General features: G+C 45.3%; 17 protein-coding genes across 17 annotated transcripts; 10 read left to right on the top strand and 7 right to left on the bottom strand.

Annotated features, from left to right (window-relative positions):
- Window positions 1-140: 140 nt before the first annotated feature.
- On the top strand, window positions 141-4,388 carry VPS15 (ubiquitin-binding serine/threonine protein kinase VPS15; the record flags this gene model as incomplete). The annotated part of the gene is made up of 1 exon (XM_037282157.1): window positions 141-4,388. The coding sequence occupies one exon, from the start codon at window positions 141-143 to the stop codon at window positions 4,386-4,388; it is 4,248 nt and encodes a 1,415-aa protein (XP_037138052.1).
- Window positions 4,389-4,520: 132 nt separating this feature from the next.
- Window positions 4,521-7,559, top strand: SEC8 (exocyst subunit SEC8; the record flags this gene model as incomplete). Its single annotated transcript, XM_037282156.1, has 1 exon — window positions 4,521-7,559. One exon carries the CDS (start codon window positions 4,521-4,523, stop codon window positions 7,557-7,559), a length of 3,039 nt encoding a protein of 1,012 aa, XP_037138051.1.
- Window positions 7,560-7,756: 197 nt separating this feature from the next.
- Window positions 7,757-9,871, top strand: MMS4 (Mms4p; the record flags this gene model as incomplete). The annotated part of the gene is made up of 1 exon (XM_037282155.1): window positions 7,757-9,871. One exon carries the CDS (start codon window positions 7,757-7,759, stop codon window positions 9,869-9,871), a length of 2,115 nt encoding a protein of 704 aa, XP_037138050.1.
- An 87-nt stretch (window positions 9,872-9,958) lies between these two features.
- FES1 (Hsp70 nucleotide exchange factor FES1) lies at window positions 9,959-10,828 on the bottom strand (the record flags this gene model as incomplete). Its single annotated transcript, XM_037282154.1, has 1 exon — window positions 9,959-10,828. One exon carries the CDS (start codon window positions 10,826-10,828, stop codon window positions 9,959-9,961), a length of 870 nt encoding a protein of 289 aa, XP_037138049.1.
- Window positions 10,829-11,119: 291 nt separating this feature from the next.
- Window positions 11,120-13,285, bottom strand: EXO84 (exocyst subunit EXO84; the record flags this gene model as incomplete). The annotated part of the gene is made up of 1 exon (XM_037282153.1): window positions 11,120-13,285. The coding sequence occupies one exon, from the start codon at window positions 13,283-13,285 to the stop codon at window positions 11,120-11,122; it is 2,166 nt and encodes a 721-aa protein (XP_037138048.1).
- A 240-nt stretch (window positions 13,286-13,525) lies between these two features.
- Window positions 13,526-15,070, top strand: SIF2 (Sif2p; the record flags this gene model as incomplete). Its single annotated transcript, XM_037282152.1, has 1 exon — window positions 13,526-15,070. The coding sequence occupies one exon, from the start codon at window positions 13,526-13,528 to the stop codon at window positions 15,068-15,070; it is 1,545 nt and encodes a 514-aa protein (XP_037138047.1).
- A 165-nt stretch (window positions 15,071-15,235) lies between these two features.
- On the top strand, window positions 15,236-16,213 carry TFB4 (TFIIH/NER complex subunit TFB4; the record flags this gene model as incomplete). Its single annotated transcript, XM_037282151.1, has 1 exon — window positions 15,236-16,213. The coding sequence occupies one exon, from the start codon at window positions 15,236-15,238 to the stop codon at window positions 16,211-16,213; it is 978 nt and encodes a 325-aa protein (XP_037138046.1).
- A 1-nt stretch (window position 16,214) lies between these two features.
- On the bottom strand, window positions 16,215-16,604 carry HG536_0B02330 (uncharacterized protein; the record flags this gene model as incomplete). Its single annotated transcript, XM_037282150.1, has 1 exon — window positions 16,215-16,604. The coding sequence occupies one exon, from the start codon at window positions 16,602-16,604 to the stop codon at window positions 16,215-16,217; it is 390 nt and encodes a 129-aa protein (XP_037138045.1).
- A 161-nt stretch (window positions 16,605-16,765) lies between these two features.
- On the top strand, window positions 16,766-17,830 carry BRR1 (Brr1p; the record flags this gene model as incomplete). The annotated part of the gene is made up of 1 exon (XM_037282149.1): window positions 16,766-17,830. One exon carries the CDS (start codon window positions 16,766-16,768, stop codon window positions 17,828-17,830), a length of 1,065 nt encoding a protein of 354 aa, XP_037138044.1.
- A 213-nt stretch (window positions 17,831-18,043) lies between these two features.
- On the top strand, window positions 18,044-18,961 carry YMC1 (organic acid transporter; the record flags this gene model as incomplete). Its single annotated transcript, XM_037282148.1, has 1 exon — window positions 18,044-18,961. One exon carries the CDS (start codon window positions 18,044-18,046, stop codon window positions 18,959-18,961), a length of 918 nt encoding a protein of 305 aa, XP_037138043.1.
- Window positions 18,962-19,113: 152 nt separating this feature from the next.
- On the bottom strand, window positions 19,114-19,890 carry ARO7 (chorismate mutase ARO7; the record flags this gene model as incomplete). Its single annotated transcript, XM_037282147.1, has 1 exon — window positions 19,114-19,890. One exon carries the CDS (start codon window positions 19,888-19,890, stop codon window positions 19,114-19,116), a length of 777 nt encoding a protein of 258 aa, XP_037138042.1.
- A 227-nt stretch (window positions 19,891-20,117) lies between these two features.
- On the bottom strand, window positions 20,118-21,065 carry JID1 (Jid1p; the record flags this gene model as incomplete). The annotated part of the gene is made up of 1 exon (XM_037282146.1): window positions 20,118-21,065. The coding sequence occupies one exon, from the start codon at window positions 21,063-21,065 to the stop codon at window positions 20,118-20,120; it is 948 nt and encodes a 315-aa protein (XP_037138041.1).
- A 532-nt stretch (window positions 21,066-21,597) lies between these two features.
- On the top strand, window positions 21,598-22,065 carry FCY1 (cytosine deaminase; the record flags this gene model as incomplete). The annotated part of the gene is made up of 1 exon (XM_037282145.1): window positions 21,598-22,065. The coding sequence occupies one exon, from the start codon at window positions 21,598-21,600 to the stop codon at window positions 22,063-22,065; it is 468 nt and encodes a 155-aa protein (XP_037138040.1).
- Window positions 22,066-22,081: 16 nt separating this feature from the next.
- On the bottom strand, window positions 22,082-22,360 carry HG536_0B02270 (uncharacterized protein; the record flags this gene model as incomplete). Its single annotated transcript, XM_037282144.1, has 1 exon — window positions 22,082-22,360. One exon carries the CDS (start codon window positions 22,358-22,360, stop codon window positions 22,082-22,084), a length of 279 nt encoding a protein of 92 aa, XP_037138039.1.
- Window positions 22,361-22,744: 384 nt separating this feature from the next.
- Window positions 22,745-23,722, bottom strand: VID24 (glucose-induced degradation complex subunit VID24; the record flags this gene model as incomplete). The annotated part of the gene is made up of 1 exon (XM_037282143.1): window positions 22,745-23,722. The coding sequence occupies one exon, from the start codon at window positions 23,720-23,722 to the stop codon at window positions 22,745-22,747; it is 978 nt and encodes a 325-aa protein (XP_037138038.1).
- A 990-nt stretch (window positions 23,723-24,712) lies between these two features.
- Window positions 24,713-25,579, top strand: ROX1 (Rox1p; the record flags this gene model as incomplete). Its single annotated transcript, XM_037282142.1, has 1 exon — window positions 24,713-25,579. One exon carries the CDS (start codon window positions 24,713-24,715, stop codon window positions 25,577-25,579), a length of 867 nt encoding a protein of 288 aa, XP_037138037.1.
- A 424-nt stretch (window positions 25,580-26,003) lies between these two features.
- SND3 (Snd3p) lies at window positions 26,004-26,573 on the top strand (the record flags this gene model as incomplete). The annotated part of the gene is made up of 1 exon (XM_037282141.1): window positions 26,004-26,573. One exon carries the CDS (start codon window positions 26,004-26,006, stop codon window positions 26,571-26,573), a length of 570 nt encoding a protein of 189 aa, XP_037138036.1.
- Between the last annotated feature and the right edge of the window lie 193 nt (window positions 26,574-26,766).

Here is a 26,766-nt window from a genome sequence, read left to right as displayed (position 1 = left end):
GTCATTTACTCTATAGACAATATTCTTGATGCTTAACGATCATTTCTCACTCTGTATTAAGGTTTCCTCATTGTGAAAAATCAAGGTTTAGATGTGTTCACCAGGAAGGAGCCATTTCGAACAGAGAGGCTTGAGTTGAAATGGGTGCTCAGCTTTCGCTTTCGGCCCAGACTTCACCTTCAATTGCAATCTTTTCCTACATCGACGTGCTAAATGAAGTTCATTATGTTTCGCAGCTGAACTCATCGAGATTTCTGAAGACTTGCAGAGCTTTAGACCCTAACGGCAAAATAATCATCAAGGTGTTCATAAAACCTAATGAGGAGTATGATTTGAAGGAGAAGAAGAAGCAGATAGATGCCGAAGCGCTGTCGTTGGCGCCGCTACCCACAACGTTGAACTACAGCAAAGTTGTCGAGTCCAACCGGGCGGGATATCTAATACGACAGCACTTAATGAGTAACCTTTACGATCGACTTAGCTACAGACCGTATTTGTCTGAAATTGAGATGAAGTTCGTGACTTTCCAACTTTTACAGGCAGTTAATGACATTCACAACCTGAACATCTGTCATGGGGACATCAAGACTGAAAACGTTTTGGTAATGAGTTGGGACTGGATTGTACTCACTGATTTTTCAAATAAAATCAAGCCAACATATCTGCCAGAAGACAATCCGGGAGAATTTTCGTTTTATTTTGACACGTCGAACAGGAGGACCTGCTACTTGGCGCCTGAGAGGTTTAATACTAGGCTTCATGAGAAAACCAAAGATGCCACAGGGAATGTCACAAAAGAGATGGATATTTTCAGCTTGGGATGCTGCATAGCTGAAATATATGCTGAAGGACGACCATTGTTCAATCTATCACAGCTTTTCAAGTATAAGAATAACGAGTACGATGTGACAAGCTTTTTGGAGGAAGAGATAAAAGGAGACGCTTTGAGGAGCTTAATATGTGATATGGTACATCAGAACCCAAAGAAGAGACTGTCATGCAGAAAGTTGCTTGAAAAATATCGTGGTTCCTTCTTTCCTGAACATTTCTACACTTACACTTATGAATTTTTCAGAACCATGGCTACCATGAGAACGAGCATACCAATAGCTGGCGCGACCTGCGCTCGCAGCACGCTAGAAGATCAAATTAATTTGGCTGATGATTGTTGTATCAAGATGTACCACGACCTTGGCAAGATTTGCCAGGAGCTGGACTACGCATTAAAATCAAAACAGGATACGGACAAGAGCAGAAGTCTTGAAGATTTTGGCAATGATCTAATATCTTCTTTAAAAATTCCAGATCTGGGAGAATTAGAGCTCAAGAATTACGCATCTAAAGAACTAAAGGACGAAAGCGCACTGTTATTTATATCGTTTTTGTCACATAATGTGCGGAATGTGACATCTAGTAGTACTAAACTCCGATGTTTAGAGATGCTAGTGTTGTTCTCACAATATATCTCGGACGAGAATAAAATCGATCGTGTTATACCGTATCTCGTATCCTGTTTTGAAGACGATTTTCCTAATGTTCAGGCAACAGCTATTCAGGCCCTTACACAAGTTCTAGGCATGGTTGAGAAGTTAAGTCCCATAAATGAAAATGTCTTCATGGATTATTTGCTGCCAAGAATAAAAAGGTTACTGATCCAGAGCAAGCAAAACCCTTATGTCCGCGCAGTTATCGCTAATTGTCTTGGTCATCTCGTGCCCATAGCTTATCGATTCCAGGAGCTTTTGAATTTTTTCAACTCATCTAAACTGATGGAGGCTGTAGAGACAGGTAACCTGGAAGTTTCCAATAAGCACAACAAAAGGTTGGCACAGCAGGTTGAAGAATTGGCAGTAGCATTGTTGACAGACAATGAAACTTCCGTTAAAACGACTTTGTTGAGTAATGTTTTGCCCTTATGCAGGTTTTTTGGTCGTGAGAAGACTAACGACGTCATTCTAAGCCATCTCATCACTTACCTGAATGATAAAGATGCATCTCTTCGCATAAAGCTTATCCAAACTATTTGCGGCATTGCCATCCTTCTAGGACCGATTACCTTGGAGCAATATATCCTGCCTTTATTGATGCAAACAACCGGTGATTCAGAGGAGCTTGTTGTTGTAAGTGTGCTTCAAGGTCTGAAGAACTTATGCCAGATAGGACTGGTACAAAAGAGATTCTTCTACGATATCTGTAATTCTGTCTGCTCACTCCTTCTGCACCCCAATGTATGGATAAGGCAGGTTTGCTTATTGCTCATCGTTGAGATTGCTATGCGGCTATCTAAAGCAGAGGTTTATTGCGTTCTCTATCCGATTGTTAAGCCTTTTTTCGAGTTTGATGTTGAATTCACCCATGATCTCATCCTTACCAGTTGCAAGCAACCTGTTTCAAGAACAGTCTATAATTTGCTCTGCACTTGGTCTTTAAGAGCATCTAAGTCATTGTTTTGGCAACAGATACCGAATAAACATGTTGACGCCTTCGGAAATAATAATATCTCCTTCATAACTAAGGAGTTTTCTAAGAAGAATTACGGATTTAATGGAGTAAAAGCCTCCAAGAGTGTGGTGCTATCTTTCAGCAACGAGGAAATTCCGCTAACAACTGAGGATAAGAATTGGATTGATAAGTTCAAAGCAGTTGGTCTCTCGGAAGGAGATCTGTGGAAAATAGCTGCTCTGCGAGGTTATGTTTTGCGGACTGCTAAGATGATATCGAGAAAGGACGATATTTTGAAAATTACGGAGACTAGCACTTCTAGGCGTAGAAACCAGTCCGATCACAGCCTAGCTCACGTTATGCCTAAAAATGTCTTCTTCGATATCGAATTCACTGACGACATTGACAAAATACAGAGATCCGTGCCAGATGCCGGAAAAGTGAAAGTGAATCATACCAATGAAATCACATCCAATCAATTATCCAGCGTCAAAGATATGGATGGCTCCCTGCTATTAGCTTCAAAGGCTACTGCTACCACAACTTCAAACTTGGAAAATGTTTATGTCCAATTAGACTTCTTACGCCAAGCCAGCAGCCCAACGGATGATGTCCAAAGAGAAGAAGACAATGGGGCGAAATTTTTCGTAAGGAGCAGTTATGAGGGTGATGTCAGCAGTATAAAAACCTTTCTGCAAGGAATCAAAATAATTCCCCCGTTGCGCGACTATAAAGAGTTTGGAGGCCTTTTAGGTTTTGCTCAAGGTAACAGAGCTATTGGCAATCTGAAGGGAACCTTGCTAACGACCCTGACGGAAAATGAGCCTAACCCAATCACCTCCCTCGCTGTTTCCAGCGGAACAGTACCTTATGTCATCAGCGGTTCTGTGCGAGGCCAGGTGAAACTCTGGAATTTCTCTGATGTGGCTGCCGGTGAGGTTTTCGCATCTTCTTTGAACTATGACTTCGCTTCAACAATAACAGGGATCACAATGCTAGATAGATATGACTGTTTTGGTGTCTCGACCAAAAATGGCAACATCAATGTTCTTAGGACGCTGTACCAATCTATTGAAGGTAATTTGGTCTTCTCGACTCTCCATTGTATAAGAAAGGCCAAGATTAAGCAAAAATCAACGGATGAGATTTATGCAATTAGCTTGAAATCTGTGATCTCAGATAATACTTCTTTATTGGTGACATTAACAAATACTTCGCAAATATTGGTGTATGACGTGAGAAATATGGAGTGCATTCAGAAAATTGACAACCCACCAAGTCACGGAGCCGTTTCGAGCTTTTGTGTTGACGAGCAAGGATCTGTGCTAATTCTGGGAACAACGAAAGGCGTAATCGACGTTTGGGATTTACGGATTCAAATTTTGATAAACAGCTGGTGGTTCGGAGATCATACTCCAATAACTCATCTCGAAAAATGCGACGCAATGGGTAATAATTTTATCGCAGTGGCAGGAGGATACTCCAAAGCGATCCTGACTATTTGGAACTACTGCAAAATGGCGTGCCAACAGGCCCTAATCAACTCGGATGAGCAACCGTCAATTGAAAATTTCCTGCCCAAGAGAAAGTCTTTTGAAGAGTTATCTTTCTCCGACACCGATGTGTCTCAGAAAGTCACATCTCTTCATATTTCGGGCTCAAAAATCGTGCTTTCAACAGAAACTTTGAGCGAAGTTCTTGTCGTGGATGTGAAGGATTTAGTTTGCTCCGCTGCGCTATCGAGGCCAAAGAGCTTCCATGTGGTTCCAGTCCTAGTGACCGCTAACCTAACATATCTTTTATTGAGGGAAACCTCAGATTCCTCAGGCCAGAAGCGACCATCGTATTTCAATGATAATATCAATGCTCTTGCATCGGCCAACTTGGAAGGCAGGTCCCTTCTTGTCACTGCCGATAATTCTGGTATTATAAACGTCTTCAATTAGTGACATTTACTATTTACCCATTGTCGTATCTTATGACTTATTTACAGGTATTAAACTGATAGTCATCTTGAAAGAAGGTTCAACAGTAGATATAACTGGTTTTGAGCGGATAGCTGCCCATCCAACGTCAGAATGATGCATCTCAAGCCAGTGCAGGGTAGGAGGCGTGGCCTGTCGGTCAATAGTGTTTCTGATGCTCAGCAGCAAGCTATGAACAACTCGCTAGATAATTTACAAGGTGACCTTACTCACGTAGAGACGCAATGGAATAGAATCCTGAATGAACAGTCAAACCCATTAGAGCTGGCTCTGTCCTTTTTGGATGATACATCAGTAGGTTTGGGGCATAGGTACCATGATTTTAAGCAACTGAAGACGCGAATAGGCTTTGATCTGCAAGAGGCTGTCAACGAGCATTTCCAAGTCCTTAATACGAATGTGGCCTCCTACGGCATTGCAGTGGATTCTATAACTGCAGCTCAGGATAACATAAAACAGCTTAAAGGTCAAGTAAGTGAATCCGTCAGCAATATCACGATTGGGAAGGGTTCTCTCAAGGAACTTAATGACAACGCCAAGAAACAAAACGATATGATCGATGCTCTCTCTTCCATAGAGTATTTGGTTCAATTGCCGGAGAAGATTGAGGACTCGATTAGAAGCCAGGATTACAAGGAAGCTCAGACTCTGCTAGCCCGCGGGTTTCTTTGTGCAGCAAATCACGATTTATGGAGCCTTGGGCCACTGCAGGTTTTGAAGCAACAGCTTGAGCTGCAAGAACACGCTTTGTTCAACAACTTAGTTGAAGAGATACACAATATAATTTACACCAAGAAAGGGCCATTTTCGTCCAATCGAGATATTTTGAAGGATATCGGACTTAATCAGGATGGTTTTACAAATTTGGAAAATTATCTCTACAACGTTGCCAATGTGGACCTATTGAGAGATTCCATGACTATGAACAATCAATTGTCAGTATTCATGCAAAAGATCAGCGAAGCGTCGTTCTCATTAGAAGCAATGACCAGTAGCTCTGGGCAAGGAAATGAGTTCCAGCGTGTATTTTTTCTGTTATCCATAATCAATGACATAAACAAACTTCCGACTGCTTTAAGTATTCTAACGAATAGAGCAAGAGAAGAGTTACACAACATCGTCCTGAAATGCACAGAAGAAGTTCGCACAAATCGTCCCTCACTCCTAAATGTAGCCGCATCTCCTAATATTGACGATGACTTGGGAATGTCAGTAAAGGATGTTTTAGCGGTCCCGATGAAAGAGTGCTTCTGGAAGATATTTGTGAGATTCTTAATCGCGGCTCAAGGACATCGCGTTGTTTTCGAGTCCGTTAAAAAGATCCTTCAGTCAACTGCAATTAATTCATACAAATTTGGTCAGATTTGGTCAAAAATCCTTAATGAGATAGAGACACTTCTGCTAAAATATCTGGAGAATCCTCAAGTGACCTCGGTTCAGGCTGGATCAAATCGAACTAGTAGCACAGTCATAAAACCTAGTAGGTCAAATGCGCCACTATTTACTTTGCAGCATAATATCGAAGACAGCTCAGCAGCCAAACGTCATGCAAATGAGCTGAAGGCGCTACTGAAGGACCTGTTCCCAGGCATCACAATCTCAGCTACTGCTGAACTAGGATCGATTTACATTGAAGAAGAGTCTTTCGAGCAAGAAGAACCCCTTGTCCCTCCTACTATATTCAACGTCAAAATGCTCCTTGAGCCATATCTATTTTTCTGCCAGGCCACTTCCGATCTGATACCCACCGAGTTCGAGGGCAAATATGTTACTTCAATGACCTTCCTCACAACCTTTATGAGCGAGCAATTTTTCCCAAAACTTGACAAGACCCTGGCATATTTGTTCGAACTAAGAGTAGGGTCAAATAATCCTTATGCGCTGGAAAGCATAGAAGGAAGCAAGTATATTTTCAAAGCTGCTGCAGATTTTCGGATTCTTTTGAAGAAGCTTTTGTTCATCATGAATACTACACATAAATTCAGAAGCAGGGTCTTTAATTCTCTATTAGGGCTTCTCCGCAAATTTTACAGATATCATTTAAGCCTGTTTGAACGGCTTTTTGGAACAGCGGCTTCCAATGTGCAGAAAAGAATAATCTCAGTCTGGCTTACTGATGGTGACATAATGAAACATGAAAAAGAATTCCTGAATAGTGGTGGCACTGATTCGAATGCTGAGGCTAACCTCATGTTGCGCCACTGTGCAGATTACCCAAATAAGGGCGGTTTGAACAAAGACGATATATTGAACACAGTGACATTAAATGCAGTGATCCATTTCCTAGGAACAGCTAACTGGATCCTATCCTGGCTTCCTAGCTTAAGGAAGGTCGTACGAACCCCTGAAGATATGTCAAAGAAGGACAACATTGAAATGCTCAAAATTGAGTGGTGCTTTTTCGAATCGAATGACTGGACAGCTATTGATAAGCTGGGCAATCTCAAAATATCCATGGATTCGCAAGCGGCAGCTAGATTTGATGAGATACTCGAAGGCTTTTCGACTTTACAATCAAATCTACTAACGGCAATCAGATTTGACACGAGAGCGAGATGCATTTACCACATAGGCTTTATGTTCCATAGACCAGAGACTTGGAGTTCCGATGCTGGTAGCAGCGAACTAAACGAGCACATAGCAGCTCTGATAACAGATCTAGAAACAATAGAAAATAAAGTGAGGCAGCAGCAGCTACTGGAGGGAAACACAGATAATGTTTTCATTGGCATTGATTCAATGATTAATAAGGCATTCTTGCTCGGCATGCGTTCGGTTCCCGTTATCAATAAAAGCGGAGTCAAAAGAATGTTGAGGAATGCTAAGGTTTTGCAAAATGCATGCCAAAATCTCGTTTCTACTCCATCAATGGTCGATATGACTGCCTCGATGCAGTTTTTCTCACTTTGTGGCGCCACTGAATCGGACCTCTTTCGACAACTTGACGAAGGGAAGTTACTCATTTCTTCAAAAAATGATCTGAAGAATATCTTGAGACTGCAATTCAGCGAAGACATTCAGCGGCAAACGAGGAGGAGTAGTGGTAATCCCAAGAGGGTCAATTCTATGCCCCTCATCAAAAGATATGATGAATCGGTCAAGCGTTTGGAGTCGTTTGGGCGTCGTCCTTAGGCAACTTCACACCGCACCATGTCGCAATAAAACTTTGGCATATTCCTCCGATCGAGATTTGAGAGACTTCTGGGGAGCTCGCTCATTATTCACTGGCGATGTTTAATGACACATTTATAGATTTGTATAATTTTGATCTGGACACATTTACTGTCGCTGGCGCGGCGTACTGGTAAGCGAGATGTGAACTAAACACAATGAGAAATCATCGCCAATACCGGTTGCCCAGAACCTCTTTATCCCCAATGAATCATGTTATTGAACTGTTGGATGATGCTGCAGATGATGGAGCAGGGCTGACCGGCTCATCACAGAAGTCAAAGCCTGAGATTTTTACGCTGACAAGTGACGATAGTATTCAACCTCCCAAGGGACAATCTCAAACCCAATATCCATCGTCCCCTAAAGAGATAGAAGTCATCACAGATACTAGTATTCATCCTTCGATAGGATCCATTGAGATATCTGCCCCTTTTTGTCAAGACCTATGCACTACCGTGGGAGACGAAAGCTCTATAGATGGAGACTTTGAGCCTCGACCAAGAAGTGGCAAGCGAATATTAGAGGAGATACTCAATGAAGACTCTTCTATTTGCTATCCGAGAGTCGACAGCAGCACAACCTGCGAGGTGAAGCTGAAAGATGGAATGAAAAGATTAAGAGGCCTAGAACAGGAGCACTCACAAAAGCATTCTCCCGTCAGAGAAGACTTAGCTTATACACACGACGATGTTTCCAAAAACAGGAAGGCAGGCGTGTTAGAGACAGGTGCTGATATTTTGGAAACATACCCAATATCCTCTCCTGCCGCCGACTTAGCCGGATCCAAGAGATTGAAAAGAGGCCAATCTCGTCAACTTTTTGTTCAGAACAGTGACTGCTCTTTTAATGCCGAAGAAGTCAGCGAGAGTGATGTCTTGAGCCAGGGCTCGGTTTCAGAGAGCGAAATTCAACGGAATTCAATCCCGACAAGCGGCAAGGTAAAAGGTGTACCAATTTTACCTGTTGCTTTGCCAAACCGGCGTGATAAGCATACTGATGCCTTCAACAATTCTGTGAAAGTCAAAGGTGTAATTGATCAAGCGGGCTTAAGCCAATGCAGGCGATCCGAGATTTTGGAGCTGAACGTCAGAAAGTTTCCTTCGGACAAGAATTGCAAAGATAATCCGTGTTTACCCGATGAGTTATCAAAGCCTGCCAGATCCTCAGAAAGCGACAGTGATGAGAGGACGAGCGCCAGAGAGGCATCTAATGATATGTCGAAAGCTAGGGAAGTTATCAGGCTAACTCCGTACATTGTTCACGGCAGATGCTACAGTGATGATGAAGCGCTACGACTAATGCAAACCTGGCTGGGAAACAGTCGACGTGCTTTCAAGGAGAGCAACCAGATATACAGAAGCAACGAAAAAGCTAGATCCTGCATAACAGTGACAATGTCGAGTCGCTTGATTAAAACATTTGAAAGCTCCGGATGCGATCTTGAGAATGGCATCAAACCAGCAACCTTACAGGCGAGCATTGAAGAAGAACTTCCCCGAATTGGCTTCTTGCGAACATGTGAAAGTGAGTATGACTTTGCTCATGACATCTTCTTTCCTTGTGAAAAAACAGCCGTTGAGGAAGCACTTTCTATACTTTACTATGACGCTCAGGTTTTTTTTGAACTCTACAGAACTGATAAAGAGTACCTTTTCAGAAGATTTAGATCTTTCACAAGATCAGGAAAGTATCTGATTGTGGTGCTAAGCAATCTGAAAAGACTGGCGAGAGCCCTAGAGGCTCTGGAGGATAAAAAGTACAAAGCAAGGGTTCAAGATGAATTGACTGGTTCCCAAGCAACTAGAGGGCATAATTCAAAAAAGAAAACAAGCGTTTTGGAGGATCTTAGCATGAAGAAATTCGACATTGAGCAAAGACTGAGATTTATAGATCGTCTCTGGGGTGTCAGAATACATGTTGTCTCGTCCCATGCAGAGTTTACAGAATCGCTGCCGAACTTGGTGTCTTTAATTGCCAAGCAGCGTATGGATCCCGCTATAAGGTACATGCGATATTCTCACATCAACGCAAGGTCAGGTAAAGACAAGACAGATGTCCTGCGACAGACATTGCAACAAATCAACAAAATGCCCGAATTGAAGGCCAACAGTGTTATAGCTGCCTATTCTACATTTCAAGCTCTCTTCACTGACTTTAAGAAAGGTGAATTAAAATCAGGACTTGACGGACAATACCTTATGACAGAGGCCATGGAAGCAAGACTGTATAAACTGTTCACATGCGAGGATCCAAACGAATCGATACAGTAACCTCCTACAATGTTATAACGCTAGTAGCAAGAAAAGAATTGCTAATGCACAGTTCTAATATGAGGATGAAGATATATAAGATCTCACTTATATAGCACGCTCTATTGCTAAGTAGTCTTCTTCATTCAGCCTGTCTTTGAAACTTTTAACTCGCCGCATGTTGGTCCTCAGTTCATGAGTTTCTTGTTCAGTGAACTTTACACCAGCAGAGATCAAGTGGGATAGGAAATTCAGCACCCTATCAAGTATAGCAACATCGTCCTCCGACTTCAGAGAAGAGATGGCTGATGGTAAGACGTTGTCCTTTCTCAGCGTTGACACCAAGCCGTCCGAGATCTGAACGGCTGTCAAGTACGCTGTCAGCAAAGAGAGCGCTCTGGTCTTCAACTTGCTTTTGAGCTCCGAATCCGTCAGAACGGGAGCTATAATATCCAGTCCTTTGAGTCTAACAAATTCTTCAGCGAGCTCGGGATGGTTTCTCACCAGATTGGAGAGCGCGTAGAAAGCCTTACATCTAACATTTAGACACTCACTGGTACTGTCAGCTAGTTGTATAAGTCTCCGTAGACCGTTTTCCTGCTTTAAGAAGCTATTCTGTGTAGGAAGGTTGTTTTGAGCAGCAGTCCCAATCACGGACAGGACAGAGGCTCGCAGTTCCTCGTCTGGGTCGGATAGTGTCTCCAATAAGGGGGTCCAAAGATTCAAGTTCTCAATATTGTTGGCATTATCCAAATTCTCTATCAGCATCTCAAAATTGTCCATGGCAATTAACTTACTCTCCATCTCCGCCTCAGGATTCGTCACAACGGCAATAGCCTCTTTCATTAATGTTGGATCATCAGGACCTCCCCCACCAAACAATTGTTGCAGTAGTTTGGGGTCCGGTTGGCCAGCCTTTTCGATCGCTTCTTTATCACCTTGTGCGTTAGCAATGGACCAGTGAAGCAACTTTTCCATTTCGTAGAATAGTGCTTAATCCCAAGCTGAAGGATAAATTTGCAACGATTAAATTGCTCGAATCGATCAATTCCCCATCATAACAGCTTTAAATACACTGTGCATTCATCGAATACTTCATGAATTGATGAATGTGCTCGAAGGTTCTAGTTGAAAAATCACCATAAACGAACATCGAATCACGTGATCGAATATGGATAATACGGTCGAAACAGCTAGGAAGTGCAGATATTCTGGGATCTTTAGATGGTCTGTGTGTCCGTCCGCTAGTTTATGGGATTTATGTCTGGTTCAGTGTATCTTGTGGCTGTTTTTCTTGATAAATTCGTCAAGTTTGTAGACAAAGTCGATTCCGACTGACCTGAGCCCGTCGATCTGCCTTCTGGAGGATCTGATCGATGCAGGTGAGATCGCCTCATCGCTGGGCAGGGATTTTTCAATCAGTTCAAAATGTTTGTCAACTTCTTCTCGACACCAGTTGACCAAGGTGGACGAAAACCTATCTTTATCTTCTTGGAAAACATCTCGAAAGTTGACCACGGTTTTCCTGATAATCTGGAAGCGGATCACGGCTATCTGTATCAAATAGTTGGTGGGGTTATCCAGAGATCCTGTCTGCAGAATGAGGCTCTTTATGAGATTCGATCTGTTCTGCAAGAATAGATCTAGCCCATCTTCTGGAAGTCCTAGTTTTATCATGTTTTTCACGGCATGTAGCAATGGTGCCGTTTCTGAGGTACTGGAGATTGTTTGGGAGAGCTTGGAAGCTACCGCTTCGCGTCTCTGGTCCAGTTTTAAGGTTATCAGGCCGTGTAACATCATATCATCGTCCTCTCCTAGATCAGCAAGTCTCTTCAATTGCGACTCCAACGCGTTCAAGGCACTGACGGCTTTGTCAAACTTCAATCTGCCCAGTTCAATATCGATCTCTTCAACGCCATTGCTTAGTGATTTCAGTTTAGGAGCAAGCGGATTAGCATTGCGGGAATGGCTCCTTGAGTGCATTGTCATACTGAGCTTTTGAAATAGGAAATTGTCCATTTCTTCCCCGCCGCTTTTGCCGGGTGTAGCACTTCCCATGCTTCTTCTGACACTTTTCACAGGACTTTTAGTCCCATCTCTCACTGGGGTTTGTTGCGAGTATTGTAGATGGTTGAAAGACTCCTTGATTTTCTTTGCGTTTTCTTCCTCAGCGTGTAGTATATCATGGAAGTCATCTTTGGCTTTCCTCACAGTATTTAGCAGGTGCGCAGCTTCTTGTTGATCCCGGGTCTCGTAGATGCATCTCGTACTGGGGCCAAAAGTAAAAGACAGTCTTTTGGAAGATGATCCTTCAAATGAAACGCTCACATCCCTCAAATGGCTACATTGAGCGACTACAAGGTCCGTTTGCTTCTCCTTTGGCCGACTTGCCACAAGAACCATATCGCTCAATATGAATATATGGACGCTCTGCAATGGCTTTAATGTAGCGATATTCAGCTCTATCCACTCACTGGATTCCGTCAATATGTGTCTCCCTGGCGAGGTTCCTACGTACTTCTGAGCTCCTTCGACGTTCCTGAAGAGAGTAGTTAACTGCTGATCCCAGATCTTCTCCAAGATTGCAACACTGCTGCGATCCCGCTTCTTATTCGACAGACTGTCGGCTCCAACCGGTGGGAGGAGTTCTGCGGATGAGCTTGACCGTTGAAATCGCTCCTTATGCTCCTCCATCTGTAATCTCTTCCCCGCCATCACAAAGAACTCCTGCATCATGTCACTTAGCTCGCTTACGCTCGATCTTAGTTGTTTCAACTCAATGCTAGCAACGCCCAAATCTCTGTTGACAGTTAGGATCTCGTTGTAGGATTTATTGACGTTGTCCTTGGCTTCTTCTTGTATTTGAACTGCCAGTTCGCCGAGATTAGAAGTAAACTTGTCAATCTCGATCGCACTCGCATCTCCCAGCGACTCTCGAACGAATGTCTTCGCATTGAATTTGGGATCCGCCAACATCTTTCGTAACGTAGCCGAGTTAATTGTAGCGGGAAGTGGTGGTCTAGCGGCCGGTGGTTCTACCTGTTTACGCCCGTCCACAGTTGACGCGCCCAGATGTCCCTGTGTTGATCCATTTACCGCAAACCGCTTTGGTTCTTCCCTTGGCTGATCAAACTGGACTCCGCTAACTACGTTAGACGGAAGAGGCAACGAATAGTCCAGTTTCGGCGGTACGTAATTGGGATTATGCACTGATAATCTTCTTTGCATCGAGCTGGCTACCTTATTCTTGTCTTTGGCATTAATTGTAGGTAGCTGTGAATAGTCAGCTGTTATACTCATCTCGCTATAGGGATTGCTGCTGCCTTTGCCAGGCTTTACTTCAGTCTTCGTCAATGAGTCTGGATTCTTGCCCTTTGGTGACAACCGGCGAGGATGCTTGTCATGGTTCCTGTTCTTCAACGAAAAATCCACCATTACTGATATAGATGCAATGGGATCTTGTCAAGCCACGTTCAAGTATTCCTCAACTATCGCTAGTTCTGTTCTGTAAAGTGTTCTTATGGTTTATATCACTTTCCTACACCCTATAGAGATCAAAAATCATTGCAACAACACCATCAAAGACCTCCAGTGGTGAAGCGATCACAGTGCCGGGGTGTTGTAGCCGAGTTGTGTTTTGGAACTGGCAGTTGTTAATGTTGAATCACCGAAAGGATGAGTATTAGTAGTGAGGAGCTTAACTATTTGATTTGGAGATACCTTCAAGAGAATGGGAAGGAAGTAAGTGCGCTGGCGCTGCAAGATGAAACTCGAGTGCTTGATTTCGATCGCAAATACAGCAAGGATATCCCGTTTGGAACGCTTGTGAATTTGGTGCAGAAGGGTATACTCTATACAGAATGCGATTTGTTGGTTGAATATAACGGCGAGATGAAGAAAGTTGATGAAGAACACTTTACGCAGGACTTCAACTTGGCACAGGCTCTTCAGGTGGAGAAGGAAAAGGGACCTGACCGACTGATAAATGGGAGATTTGCTCTAGAAAGTGATTCCATGGATGAGCAGCCGAAGGAGGAAGACCAGAGGGACCTGCAAAGGCAAGAGGAGGGGCCGAAGAGCGTCGAGGAGGGCATAGAGGCGGAGGGTTTTATCAAGACTTTGAAAGAATTTTACAAGTTGGGGAATATTGTCAGTACGTGCTGGAACCCGGTTGAGAAGTCGATGCTCGCGGTCGGGGAGAAGCATTCACAGGCTAGGATCTACTCGTTTGACGAAAACAGTGGTGCTTTGTTGAATGAGATAGAACTTAAGCATCCTTTTGCGCCCACCAGTCCAGTCGGCAACGCGAACAACGAATTGTCCTGTCTGGCGTGGTCGCCAAACGGAATGCAAATTGTTACAGCAGTCGAGAACGGTGAGCTGCGTCTGTGGAATAGGGATGGAAGCTTACAGAATGTCTTCAACTTTCACCGATCGCCGATAGTATGCATAAAGTGGAACAAAGATTCTGCGCACTTCATCACAGCTGATGTGGACAATGTGACGGTGGTATGGAATGCCACTACAGGTACGGCGATCCAACACTTTGAATTGAAGGCTTCCGAGAGCTCTGGTGATTCGCTAGGGGTAGACCTCGAATGGGTAGAAATTGATAAGTTCATAATTCCTGGTCCTCAGGGCTCTTTAGTGGTGCATCAAATAGGAGAAAGCAAGCCTGTGGGTCGTTTGGTTGGTCACCAGGGTGCCATAAGTGCACTTCAGTTCAATCCAGGCAATAAGATGCTTCTAAGTGCATCCGACGATCATACTGTGAGAGTTTGGCGAGGCGGTAGCAGCAATCCATCTTACTGTTTCCTTGGTCATTCACAAAGCGTGGTATCTGTTGATTGGGTTGACGACAAGAGGGTTTTATCGGCATCTATGGATGGCTCAGTGCGATTGTGGTCACTGGCAGATAACTCGTTACTTGCTATTTCGGTCGCTGATGGAGTACCTGTGTTTTCAGCTAGACTCTCACAAGACAAAAACAAATACGCTGTTGGCTTCGTTGACGGTCAGGTTATTGTTTATGACATGAAATCTCTGCTCGCTAGTTTGGATACTCGAAAGAGATATCCTATTCCATTATCTTTTCCCATCTACGGTACTTATCAAAGCCCGACCAACGGAGACAACGTCTTTGACCTTTCCTGGGCCTTCAAGAGTGACAAAGTCGCGGTGGCCTTCTCTACTGGGCAAGGATCCATTTTGTGTTTGTAATTGACGGTTAAAACCTTACTACGTGTATTATCAACAATATAGCATTTCTCGTTCACCTATGGATTTTGATAGTAAGCAGCTCGCCTGCTAACCAAATCACCTCTTGATCTGTAAAAACAGAACAATCCAGCAATCATTCAAGGATTAGCAAGCGGCTATAGTGGTATGGATGCTATTTCGGACCCAGCTTTCCACTCAACTAAGCTCAAGTCTCAATATGCTGAGGAAACTCCATCTTTGCTGACTTTAGTCATCGATACTGCGCCGAAGCTTTGGGCAGAACTGGATAACGAAGGAGATCAAAACGCTAACATAATAAGCGTCTTAGAATCCATCATAGTGTTCCTCAATGCACATCTTGCCTTTAACAGCTCGAATCAAGTGGCTGTCATCGCAGCTCACTCTCAAGGCATAAAGTATCTCTATCCTAAGAGCAATCTGAATCAGAACAAGGTTACCACTACTTCGCTACCTGGCAAGGATCTGTCTATCATCAACAATGATATGTATCGACAATTTAGAAATGTTGATGAGACTCTGGTAGAAGAGCTGTACAAGCTATTCCAAGAAGAGAAGGACCAAGTTGAAAAAGCTACACAAAAGAGCACTCTTGCTGGAGGGATATCCGCAGGGCTCACTTACATCAACAGAATTTCCAGAGAGCTGGCCAGGATATCTTTCAAGTCCAGGCTTTTGGTCATAACATGCGGCAGTGGTGGTGGAAGAGACGAAATATTTCAATATATCCCAATAATGAATTGCATATTTGCGGCGACTAAATTGAAATGTCCTATCGATGTTGTGAAGATCGGCGGTCATAAAGAGAGTACGTTTCTTCAACAAACAACGGACGCCACGAACGGCGTCTATTTGCATCTCAACTCTACTCAAGGTCTAGTTCAATATCTATCCACGGCAATGTTCATAGACCCATCACTCAGGCCCATCATTGTGAAGCCAAACCAAGGATCGGTTGATTTCAGAACGTCCTGCTATCTGACGGGAAAAGTTGTTGCCATTGGATACGTTTGCTCCGTCTGCCTCTGCGTCTTATCCATATTGCCACCCGCCAACAAGTGCCCTGCCTGCGACTCTGAATTCGACGAGAAGGTCATTGCTAAGCTGAAGAAGAGCAACAAATGATTCAACTGAAAAGTTGCCCATTTTGCACTATGTCAAAATCAAAACTCTCAGGATACTGGTGGGATTTTACTGCATGGCTGACTCTCTCTTGGTGAGAATAGAATGCTTCATCGCATTGCTCTTCGAAGCAGCGATATCGGATCCCATCGCCGCTATTGAAAGGATTATGCATCTCTTCAAGGTGTAGGCGCAGAAAGTTTTCCGTCACAAGGTTCTTGCCACACTGAACACAACGGTTATCATGATACTGCTGGACATGGCACTGATATAACTCTATAGGTACATAAACATTCACGCATGGATGTTCCTGACACGTAACACCGACATCAGCAGTTTTACGGGTAAAGTCAAGGCGCCCGTCATAGCCAGACGCTCCAATAGATCTTTTCATGGTGGCTTCTGAACTGTCGGATTCCTTGTTCGATAAGAATTCGGTATCCTTTTCTTACTAATTGAGTTTCTAGAAGTTCAGATGCAATGTAAATCAACTCTTTTCAACCCGCTTGCTGTTTAGAAGCTTATTGGCAAATTTATCACTGAGCTAGGACACCAATGAATCGCAAGGATGATCAATCGGCGGATTCCGTGTTTGGCCAAACACCGGCTTTCTCCTTGACTGATCCCGGAGTCGATCCAGCTGTGATTGAGTACCTTAGTTGTGTTCGACAGGAAGCCTTGAGGACTAATGTCATCAAGAGATCAGAACTCAAGCGCCACACGGCTGATATATATGACGACGATGACGAAGTTATTGTCAAGAAGCCAAAAGCACACAAAGATTTGCCCGTTCGTTTGAAGTATGTCGATTCGCACTTACTTGTGGGTGTTCAATGGTTTGAGACCGTTAAGAGGGCCGTTCTAGACAGTAGAACGGTCTACCAGAACCATACAGAAGAATCTCTCAATTTACTATTGCACTTCCTAAGGGAATATCTCAGTGGAAAATTGGAAGGCGATGGGCAAGCATCGCACATTCTTGATGTTTTGCAAGAACTACCACCAAAAGTTGGAGATGGAAACGACGATTATGAATTGGATGAGGAGTGGGCTGAATCTGTGGTCAAGAAGCTCCGCACTAAGCACATCAACAGTATCACAGATATAAAAGCTGTTATTGGCGAGGTTAACTCTTCAAAGCCAATAGGATTCAAGCAATGGTATCAGTATTTGCAACGAACCGAACCAACGCAGTCCGCATTCAATGCAACGATCGATGGAAGAAACATCTGGGTTTTGGTGCAGTACATGGCGCAGGAGTGGATTAAAAACATATCTAAGGGCAAGAAGCCAGCACAAGCATCGCGTTTCAGCAACTGGCTTCTCTACATCCTCTTCAATATTCCCGACAAACTGACGGCCGAGTACATCAGCAATCTGCGCAGTCTGGGCAAAAAATGCAGGCGAGCTATTAGGGAGAGCCAAGAGGGCAGAGGGACACAATCTTTGGACAGGAAGACGCCATCGATCAAAGCGATATGTCCCCGCGAGCTAACGGAGTTGGACGTTCCTTCACCGCCTGAGGATCTCGATGTTGTTCAGTTGGCACTATCCGTTATAGCTGTGATCTACGGGCAGAGAGACCTAATCGAGTGGGCAATTGAAGATGATCAGCTTTGATTGTCCTGCGTAGATCAGTTTCTCTGCTTTTGGCGCTGCGATAAGCTCGGGTTCTAGAAGAAAAAGATAGGCTGAAAAATGAAGTGAAAAATGGAAGTCGTCCTCTGTTAGAAAGCGCTAGAGATCCATTGCTCTGTCTATGTTGCGCTTGCTGCTGCTTCTAGGATACAATAGGAAGTCGTTCTATCTCGCTATCGAAGACTGAATCAGAAAATGTCCGAGGAGGCCCAAGCACCTCAGTTGATCGATGACCTCGAACTACATCCCAAGCAAGATAAGGCTAGAGTAGTTAAAGATATTTTAGCCGGTACTGCAGGTGGTATAGCACAAGTCCTGGTGGGCCAGCCATTTGATACGACTAAAGTCAGATTACAAACATCGCCGAATTCGACAACAGCGACGGAGGTAATTAGAAATTTACTCAAGAATGAAGGGATATTGGCATTTTATAAAGGCACCTTAACGCCCCTGGTGGGAATTGGTGCTTGTGTTTCAATCCAATTTGGGGTCAACGAAGCGATGAAGAGATTTTTTCACAGTAACGGTTCTGGACCGTCGTCTACCTTAACCCTTCCGCAGTATTACATCTGTGGGCTCGTCAGTGGTTTGACAAACTCGTTTCTGGCATCGCCAATAGAGCATGTCAGGATACGTCTGCAAACCCAGACCGGTTCAGGCGCTAATGCAGAGTTTAGAGGTCCCCTGGACTGTATAAGAAAACTGAGGAGTCACAACAAGTTAATGCGCGGTTTGTCTCCGACTCTTCTCAGAGAAGGTCACGGATGTGGTACCTATTTCCTGGTTTATGAAGCACTTATAGCTCATGAGATCAAATCAGGAGTTATGAGGACTGAAATACCGGCCTGGAAGTTGTGTAGTTTCGGTGCACTGTCCGGTACCGCTCTGTGGCTAATGGTCTACCCACTAGATGTCGTCAAATCAGTGATACAGACAGACAGTTTGACGAATCCGAAATCAGGAAACTCGATCGTCCAAGTGGCTAAAACCTTGTATGTCAAAGGGGGCCTGGCATCCTTTTTCAAAGGATTCGGTCCTACTATGCTGAGAGCTGCACCTGCTAACGCAGCCACTTTTGCATCGTTCGAGTTTGCAATGAGACTTCTCCAGTGATTTCCAGTAGCAAGCGTATCAAGCGTCAGCCTTTTATGTCTGTTTAAGGAACTGACTTTACGACCCGTATTGTCATTTAGCGAAAGTGCTATTACATCAAAAATTAACTGTTATGAAATGTATAGGCCTACACTGTGTGCATGATGAAGGCATCAGGCGTCGTCGCCGAGTCTTCTCAGGAGATATTCCACCTCTACCTCCTTCGTCAAAGGAATGACAATTTCTTTATAAATCTTGACAAGATATTCAGGGGTGATTCTTCTGTCACCTTCCTTGTTGGTAGGATCAACCCCATAAACGTCTGCTTTGGTAGTCAACCTCTCCAAGATCTTCTCTTCGACGGCAGCATTGGTAATATTCTGCATTATGCCATTAACGTCCTTATTTCTGATGAGCTTACGATACAACTCCTTGTCATTCTGATATTTAGCCTCAGCGACAAATTTGCCGAAATGAATACGTCTGCTCAAGCTCTGCAAGCAAGCAATGTCCGTTGTGGCAATTGAGCCGTAATTTTCAGACTGGTCTCCTTCATATTTCGAGATCAATGGCACAATTTCTTCCTCGTAAATGTGCTTGATCTTAGCATTATAATTGATCTGTTGCGCATAAGAAGCCAAAACCTGAGGATAATTGATGTTCGGCAAAATGGGCTTTAAGATCTCTTCGGGGAAGAATGGGGTCTCGTCAGGCGATTCGAATCTTCTGAGCTGCGATTGCACCTTCTCCATGTGCAATAACGCCCAATCCAGGAATGATCCGTCGAAGTTTGGAAGAGGCAATCCAGGATGATCCTTTGCATACACTACTGGACAACTGGGGAAATGCGATCTCTCTATAAAATTGAAGATGATGGTGTCCTCCATTCGAACCAGCTCGTCTCTGATATTCTTAAGATCTAAAACGGTGTCTGCCTCCTTGAAATTCATGGTCAACAGCGCTGCAATCGTCTATCCTAGAACTTCTTCCCAGTGACAAGATGACTTCACTTCGCTCTTCGACTTTTTCGCTCTAAGTACCCACTTATCAAAGAATATCAAAGCTGATAAGACACTGTGAAGAAAATAAGTAGAGTCGTCAGAACCCCGGTCTTTGCCACCCAAATTGCAATGTTCTTAGCCTACATATATGAATATTTAATGGACTGTGTCGTGTTCTACTCAGGCCGAGTCGTTTCAGAAACCGGTTTCACGCTCTGCTCGCTTTTCTTCAAGATATCTTGAACCATCTCTTCATTTCTCCTAGCCTCCCTATCTAAGTCTGTATTTGAACGGTACAGGCCGTACGCTCTGAACCAGAGAAACCTCCGCCATCGCGAAATTTTGTCGGTATCCAGCCCGTAGTTCGTGTAGCTCTGCAGCAGGTCGTGTTCGGTTTCTTCATGTGTGTAGTTCTTTCTGGTCAAAGAGTCCTCGATGCGTGTCAACAAAGCAGTAGCCTGAATGCATATCACGAATCCGCATAGCCACATGAACAGAACCCAGGCATCAATGGGCTGCTTCTCGGAGTTCATCTGGCTTGCATCTTCCCACGTTCCTGCATTCCAATAGGCGTAAACGTGGTCGGATCTGTAGCCGTGCGACCCGGGATACTGCGCTGCCGGAGTAGTCGACGCTGCTCCGGCGGGTCCATACGGCCACCCGCCCTGGGTGAAGTCGTACAACCTTTTTTTCTTTGGATCAGTCAGGATCTGATACGCCTGGGTCGTTACCTTGAATCTGTGCAGTTTCTCGTCCACAGTAAGCAGGTTTTTGTCCAACTGCATCTGGTCGATCGGAGACCTGATTATCCTGATGTTGCGCGAAACATCAGGATGGTAAAGTCTAGCATATTCGTGATACCTTTTCTTCATTACCTTGGGATCAATATGTCGACCATCGGTGTTGTTGTCTATGCCAAACAGATCATAAGGTGTCGGAAAATTGTTTTTAGGCCATTTTAAGTCGTAGTAGATGTCAGAGTTGTCCTCAGATTGGCTCGAGACGGTAGCGTACGACCTGCGACCACTTGAATTGCTTACGGAGCAGAAATCAGCGGAGAAACTCACAAAAGATGATGTTAGCAGCTTTCTCCATGCTACGTTCTCGCAACAGCTAGTAACCATCCCGTTGTAGAGTTAGGTCTCAGACCGGAGACAATTGCTGGATCAGTTCTTGTATACTATGTCCTTTATTCTTAGGCCCCAGAGATGATGAAGCGCACCATGGAGCTATCGGCCAATGAGAAGCGTTATTGCGACAGCGCTGGAAGACGTAAAGCCTCGGTTGTGGCGCGACCTCCGTGCAGGAACCATTCTGATTGGTCAAAATCGAATATTCATTCGGACCAGCAATAGACACGCTAGACAAGCTTCAAATCTTATCTGCGAGTCTAACAGATGCTGGTAAGCAGGATCCAGCCCTTATCGCGTCCCATTGTCGCACGCCAACTGGCAGAGTCCCGACATAGCCCTGCTGGACTCTTTCAAGTTACCGTCGTAGAGGCGACACCGCCAGACAGCATCATGCATCATCCGCCGGTTGGCTCTGATAATCTATGATTTCTCGGTTTGCTTGGACATCAAGCGTCTCTTAGTATTGATATATGACGTCTTGATAAAAAAATGCCACTTGGAGACTGCTAGTAAAACGCCAAAGATGTCTACGGTTGGCAAGTATGATCAGATTGGAATGGATATCGCGTACGAAGAGGCTGCCAAGGGTCTTGCCGAAGGAGGAGTGCCAATCGGTGGGTGTCTGATCAACGATGAGGATGGCACAGTTTTAGGTCGCGGCCACAACATGAGGTTCCAGAAGGGATCTGCAACGCTACACGGCGAGATATCTACCCTTGAGAACTGCGGCAGACTTCCAGGACACGTTTACAAGCGGACCACGCTGTACACTACGCTCTCGCCCTGCGACATGTGCACCGGTGCCATCATAATGTATGGCATCCCACGCTGTGTAGTCGGAGAGAACGTTAATTTCAAGAGTCCTGGCGAGGAATACCTTCGGTCCAGAGGACACGAGGTCGTTGTGGTCGACGATGAAAGATGCAAGAAAATCATGAGGAAGTTTATCAGTGAGAGACCGCACGACTGGTTTGAAGACATTGGGGAGTAAACTATATAAACGCTCTTTAGGCTGTAGTTGGCTCACTAGGTGCTGCCGAAGTGGTTTCCGCCGCCTTGGATGGCGCCATCGGAGGCTGCGGGATGACTAGATTCATGTAGCAAACAACCAAACCGACAACGCTCAGCAATACTTTCATTAATGGCGGCTGGTCCATCGAGCCCTTGTTCGACGCAGCTGCAGCACTAGCTTCCTCAGGGTCGGTGTTAAAATAGTAATGTACACTCTGGATCAGCGCGAACCAAGCGATGAACTTATTTCTTAAAAACATTGCTACCATGGGCATTGACTGGTTGACGAGACCAGATAGTCCCGTGTTGGTAGCGTAGGGGCTCTTTGGTGGAGCGACATGTTTATATCTGTCGAGTGAGAAGTTAGTCAACAGAACGCAAAGGCGAAGCGGTAAAACGCTCGGAACTTACTGTACACATAGATCTGGTCTCTTGAGATTATTCAAAGCCATTGCGAGTCGACCTTAGCACTCCTGTCCGCAGCAAAGAAGCCTTAAGCTACTGACCGTCTTTTCACGGTCGCTGCAACAAGCTCATCGTCACCGGTGACCTCCGTCGATCAACTATCATAAAGATCATCACTTCCAATTATCTATCTAGAAACCATTAAATATCACATCGTGAGCTCCACATTACTGGCGTGCCCGAGCCGGTAGATGCTATGCAAATTCAAAAGTACAATCGGTGCAGCTTGACAGCGATTTGTAGGAGGGTATCAATTCCAACTGCTGGAACTTCTCAGCGTCCTTGTGGTAGTAGAAACCCTGCATGTTACCAGTGACCTGGTCATGTACGATGTAGTAAAAGCCGTCGTACGAGGCTCCCGCGATCCCGTCTATCTGGGCGTCCGGCACCAGGAACTTCTCTTTCCACCTCATGAAGATGAACCTTTGTTCTAAGTAGTTTGCAAACTCGTAATCGCCTTCTATCACGTCGTTCAGCGTCGGGCGCGAGCTGGGCGAGTCGCCCAGCGCCGGCAAGAAAAGCTGCTTGAACGCCGGAAAATTGAGCCAGTGCTCCAGGTCGGTCTGGTCGTCCGCCCTGTAGGGACTCATGGGCGAGTCCTCGGGCCAACTGGACGACAGGAACCCGAGCTCCTTGTGGGTGACTGCGAACGCTTCGAAGTAGGTGGTGATCTCCGGGTGCTGGTTCGTCAGCCCGCAGATCGTCAGAAACCCGGTCAGATGCGGCGTGAGCGAGCTGCACCGGTTCAGGGGCAGATCCACCGTCTTCAAAGCCACCTCGATCTGGTACTTCTTGTATCCCGATATCTGGTATCCTGAGAACTCCATGCGAGGCCGCAGGAAGTTCGTGGTGGTCGATGAGCTGCACGCCGACGGCCACGCAGAACGCACCGATCCGCCACACGTATACGTGGAGTGGTCCTCCAGGATGAACTTTTTCCTCGGAGGCGACTCGCTCGCGGTCTTGTCCGCGAGCTGCTGCAAAGACGACAGCGAGTCCCCTGACGCACATTTGTAAAGATCGTTCGACAGCAGATACTGTTGTTTCTCCAGCGCTAGCGAACCAAAACCGGCACCGGCATCTCGCACCACCGTCTCTTCCACCACAGCCTCTGTCCACTCCTTCTTGGAGCAAGGATCCCTGGGCAAGCTCTTCGTTACTTCATTAATCATGATCACACTACCGTGCTGGTTGCAGAAGCCATATATGCCTGCTGCTACTCCTGCTGCCCTACTGGACAATACATATATATATAGAGTCACACGGACCTACCTTGTTAGTACTGTCGTGAAAAAGGAACGGATTATCGCGTGAAAAGAAACCGTCCGCAGATCGGATTAATTTTTCAATTGTCTCCTGCAGGTTTGCACTTGGAGATTATTCTCCGGCACGTCCGGCCTCTCTTAGTTTTTCCACGCAGCCATCGACCGTGCATCGCATCGCGATAGCGCATTAAAATTGTTCCGGTCGCAGACCGGAACGGAACAATATAAGAATTGGTGCAGCGGAAAATCTCGGGACAGATCAAACTCGAAAAAAGAAATATGCAGAGCTCAGCGGCTAGTTTCGTGTGCGGTGACGCCGTCGAATTCCGACGGATTTTATCCTAAACGGGTGCAGTTCGCTGTGATAAAACTCTATGTCCCGGTACGGACATAAATGCCCCTCTTTAGGCAAGCAGGCGCGTCTATCACTCTCAAATTAAGCTTTTTCTATTCCTGTTTCGAGGGCCCGGCACATACACTTTCCTTTTTCTCGTATCCGTTCTTTTAGCTTCGCCCTCTCCCTGCTCTTGGTTCTGTTCAGCCAGCTGTTCAGTGAGCTCGCACGATTATTATACGATCCAGCTATGCTTTCTGTGCTGGAAGGTTCTTTATGGCATATGCCATGCCAGAGCGGTGTCGTTCAGCGATTATTGCGAGACAAAAGGTTTTTTCATCATAAATTTTGACGTCAGTCGGGTCATCATCTCAGCTGCGCATATCGTTCTTTGATATGCTTTGTTGGTTCTTATGTGTTGTGTCAATATAAGCAATTGAATCTTTTTTCCTAGTGCCTATATAATAGGAAAACAAAGAAAAAATAAAATCGATCATAATAAGAGTGATCTGAGTAAGCTGTTTGTTGGCGTTCTAGTCTTTGTTTAGGGCGATATTGGAAGGATGGATGACTCACCGCGTGAGATGGGTAGGTATGGGGAAAAGGAGAAGATTCCAAGACCGCGCAATGCGTTTATACTGTTTAGACAGCACAACCACAAGCTGCTGATCGACGAGTGGACGACCAAGGGCTTGGAGATCCCGCATAATTCCAAGATCTCGAAGCTGCTCGGTGTCAAATGGAAGGAGCTGTCTAACGAGGAGAAAGTGCATTGGAAAGAGCTGGCCGAGAAGGAGAAGACCGACCACGAAAAGAAGTATCCGGACTATAGATACAAGCCCGTGAGGAAGCAGCGGAAGAAAAAGGAGCCTGTTCCGTTGGCAGCGCCGCCGCAGCAGCCGCCGCAGCAGCAGTATCACCCCCAGCATCAGCATCAACATCAACACCAGCATCATCCGCCGATAGCTCACCGTCCAGCGCCGGGTCTCCTTCCATTCAATAACTATACAAGACCACAACTCAACGAGCAGCACCACGTTGAGGCCGCGTATCGCGGCGTATACCCCGCTCCGTACTACTGGCCGCCCTATTACATGCAACAGGCGTATCCCTACAATTACTACGCCAAGACTCCCAACGCTCCCGCGAATCCACAGGTGTACCCGGCTCCGATCCCGTTCCAGACGCCCATGCAGATGCCAGTGCAACAGAGGAAACCGTCGCACGAGATCCCGGTAAATCGCGACCAGGTCCCGGATTTCTCGTATTACTCCGCCTACCAGCACCAACAACACCGTCCGTGGAACGCTCCACAGCCTGCAAACCCAAAGCCGCATCCCATTGTATCATCTACACCAGTCGTTCACGATTATCAAAACAGCATCAACCATCCAAGTCCATCCCAAAGCCAGGACTCAAACTCGCATTAACCTCCACCTATCATCACTTCATCATCATCATCATCATCATCGTCATTTTCATCGTCATCGTCATTTTCATCGTCATCATCAGCCCCATCATCATCGCCATCATCAGCCACAGACGCATTGCATTTGATAGACCCATCCTCATATAATGAATCTTACTTTACTACAAGGTTCGTAAAGCTTCGTAGAGCTTGATGATCATCTTCGTCAGATGCGACTTCTTGACAGTCTTTTTTTCTTCATTTTTTTCGCCTGTCGCCACGTATTCAGAAGCTCAACAACGTCAGATCGCATAGTGTGTACAAATTTACGTTTATATATATAGTGACTGGTGTAGCATTGTCGATTGGATCTTGGAACGTTTGGGTCTTGGAACAGTGCTGGCGTTATAGAGTAGTGTCTGTGATAGTGAGATTTAGTGCCCAAGATGAATCCTCAAATTAGCAATCTGGTCATCATGTTGGTGATGATGCAACTGGCTCGTCGGATCGATATGGAGGATGAAAAGAATATCATGTACATTAGAATCGCATACGGGACCTCTGTGGGTTTGGCGTGGATCGTCTACCAGTTGGTCAGAAGGATTATTGTGTCAAAGAACGATTTGACGACTTTGAAATACGTCACTCCAGCAAGTCCCATGAGCGGCGAAGGCGAGAAATTGGAGGTGACGACCGTCAGAGACTACGACTTGAAGGAGATCGACAGCTCGATTAAGTCTATCTACACCGGTCTGGCCATGATGGGGTTCATGCACTTTTACATGCATTACACTAACCCATTGTTTATGCAGGCGATCTCTCCTATCAAGAGCGCTCTGGAGTCCAATGAGGTCAAGATTCACCTGTTTGGCAAGGCTGCGTCGGGCGATCTGAAGAGACCCTTCGCGGCACCCTCTCTGTTTGGCGGGTTCGGTGGCAACAACGGGCCAAAGACCGACAAAAAGTCCATTGAAGAGGCTGAAAGAGCAGGTACCGGTGGTGTCAAGGCCGAGTGATGTCTACGCTAGTTTCTTTATATACGTTGTTCAGTCTTTTATGCTTCGTGCTGCAGTAAAGGCCTGAAGCGGTATCTCGAGGATCTAAGCGACGGGCGGACGGACGCTTAGTGATCTACTGGCTTTCGGTACCCTGCTAAGGTCAAGAATCTGAATGAGATTGCGCTCAGTTTAATGAACCAATGCCACAGAC

Source organism: Torulaspora globosa, chromosome 2 (assembly GCF_014133895.1).
Source record: "Torulaspora globosa chromosome 2, complete sequence".
Classification (NCBI taxonomy): Eukaryota; Fungi; Ascomycota; class Saccharomycetes; order Saccharomycetales; family Saccharomycetaceae; genus Torulaspora; species Torulaspora globosa.
Note: the sequence above shows the minus strand (reverse complement) of the source record. Positions and strands in the feature narration are given on the sequence as shown.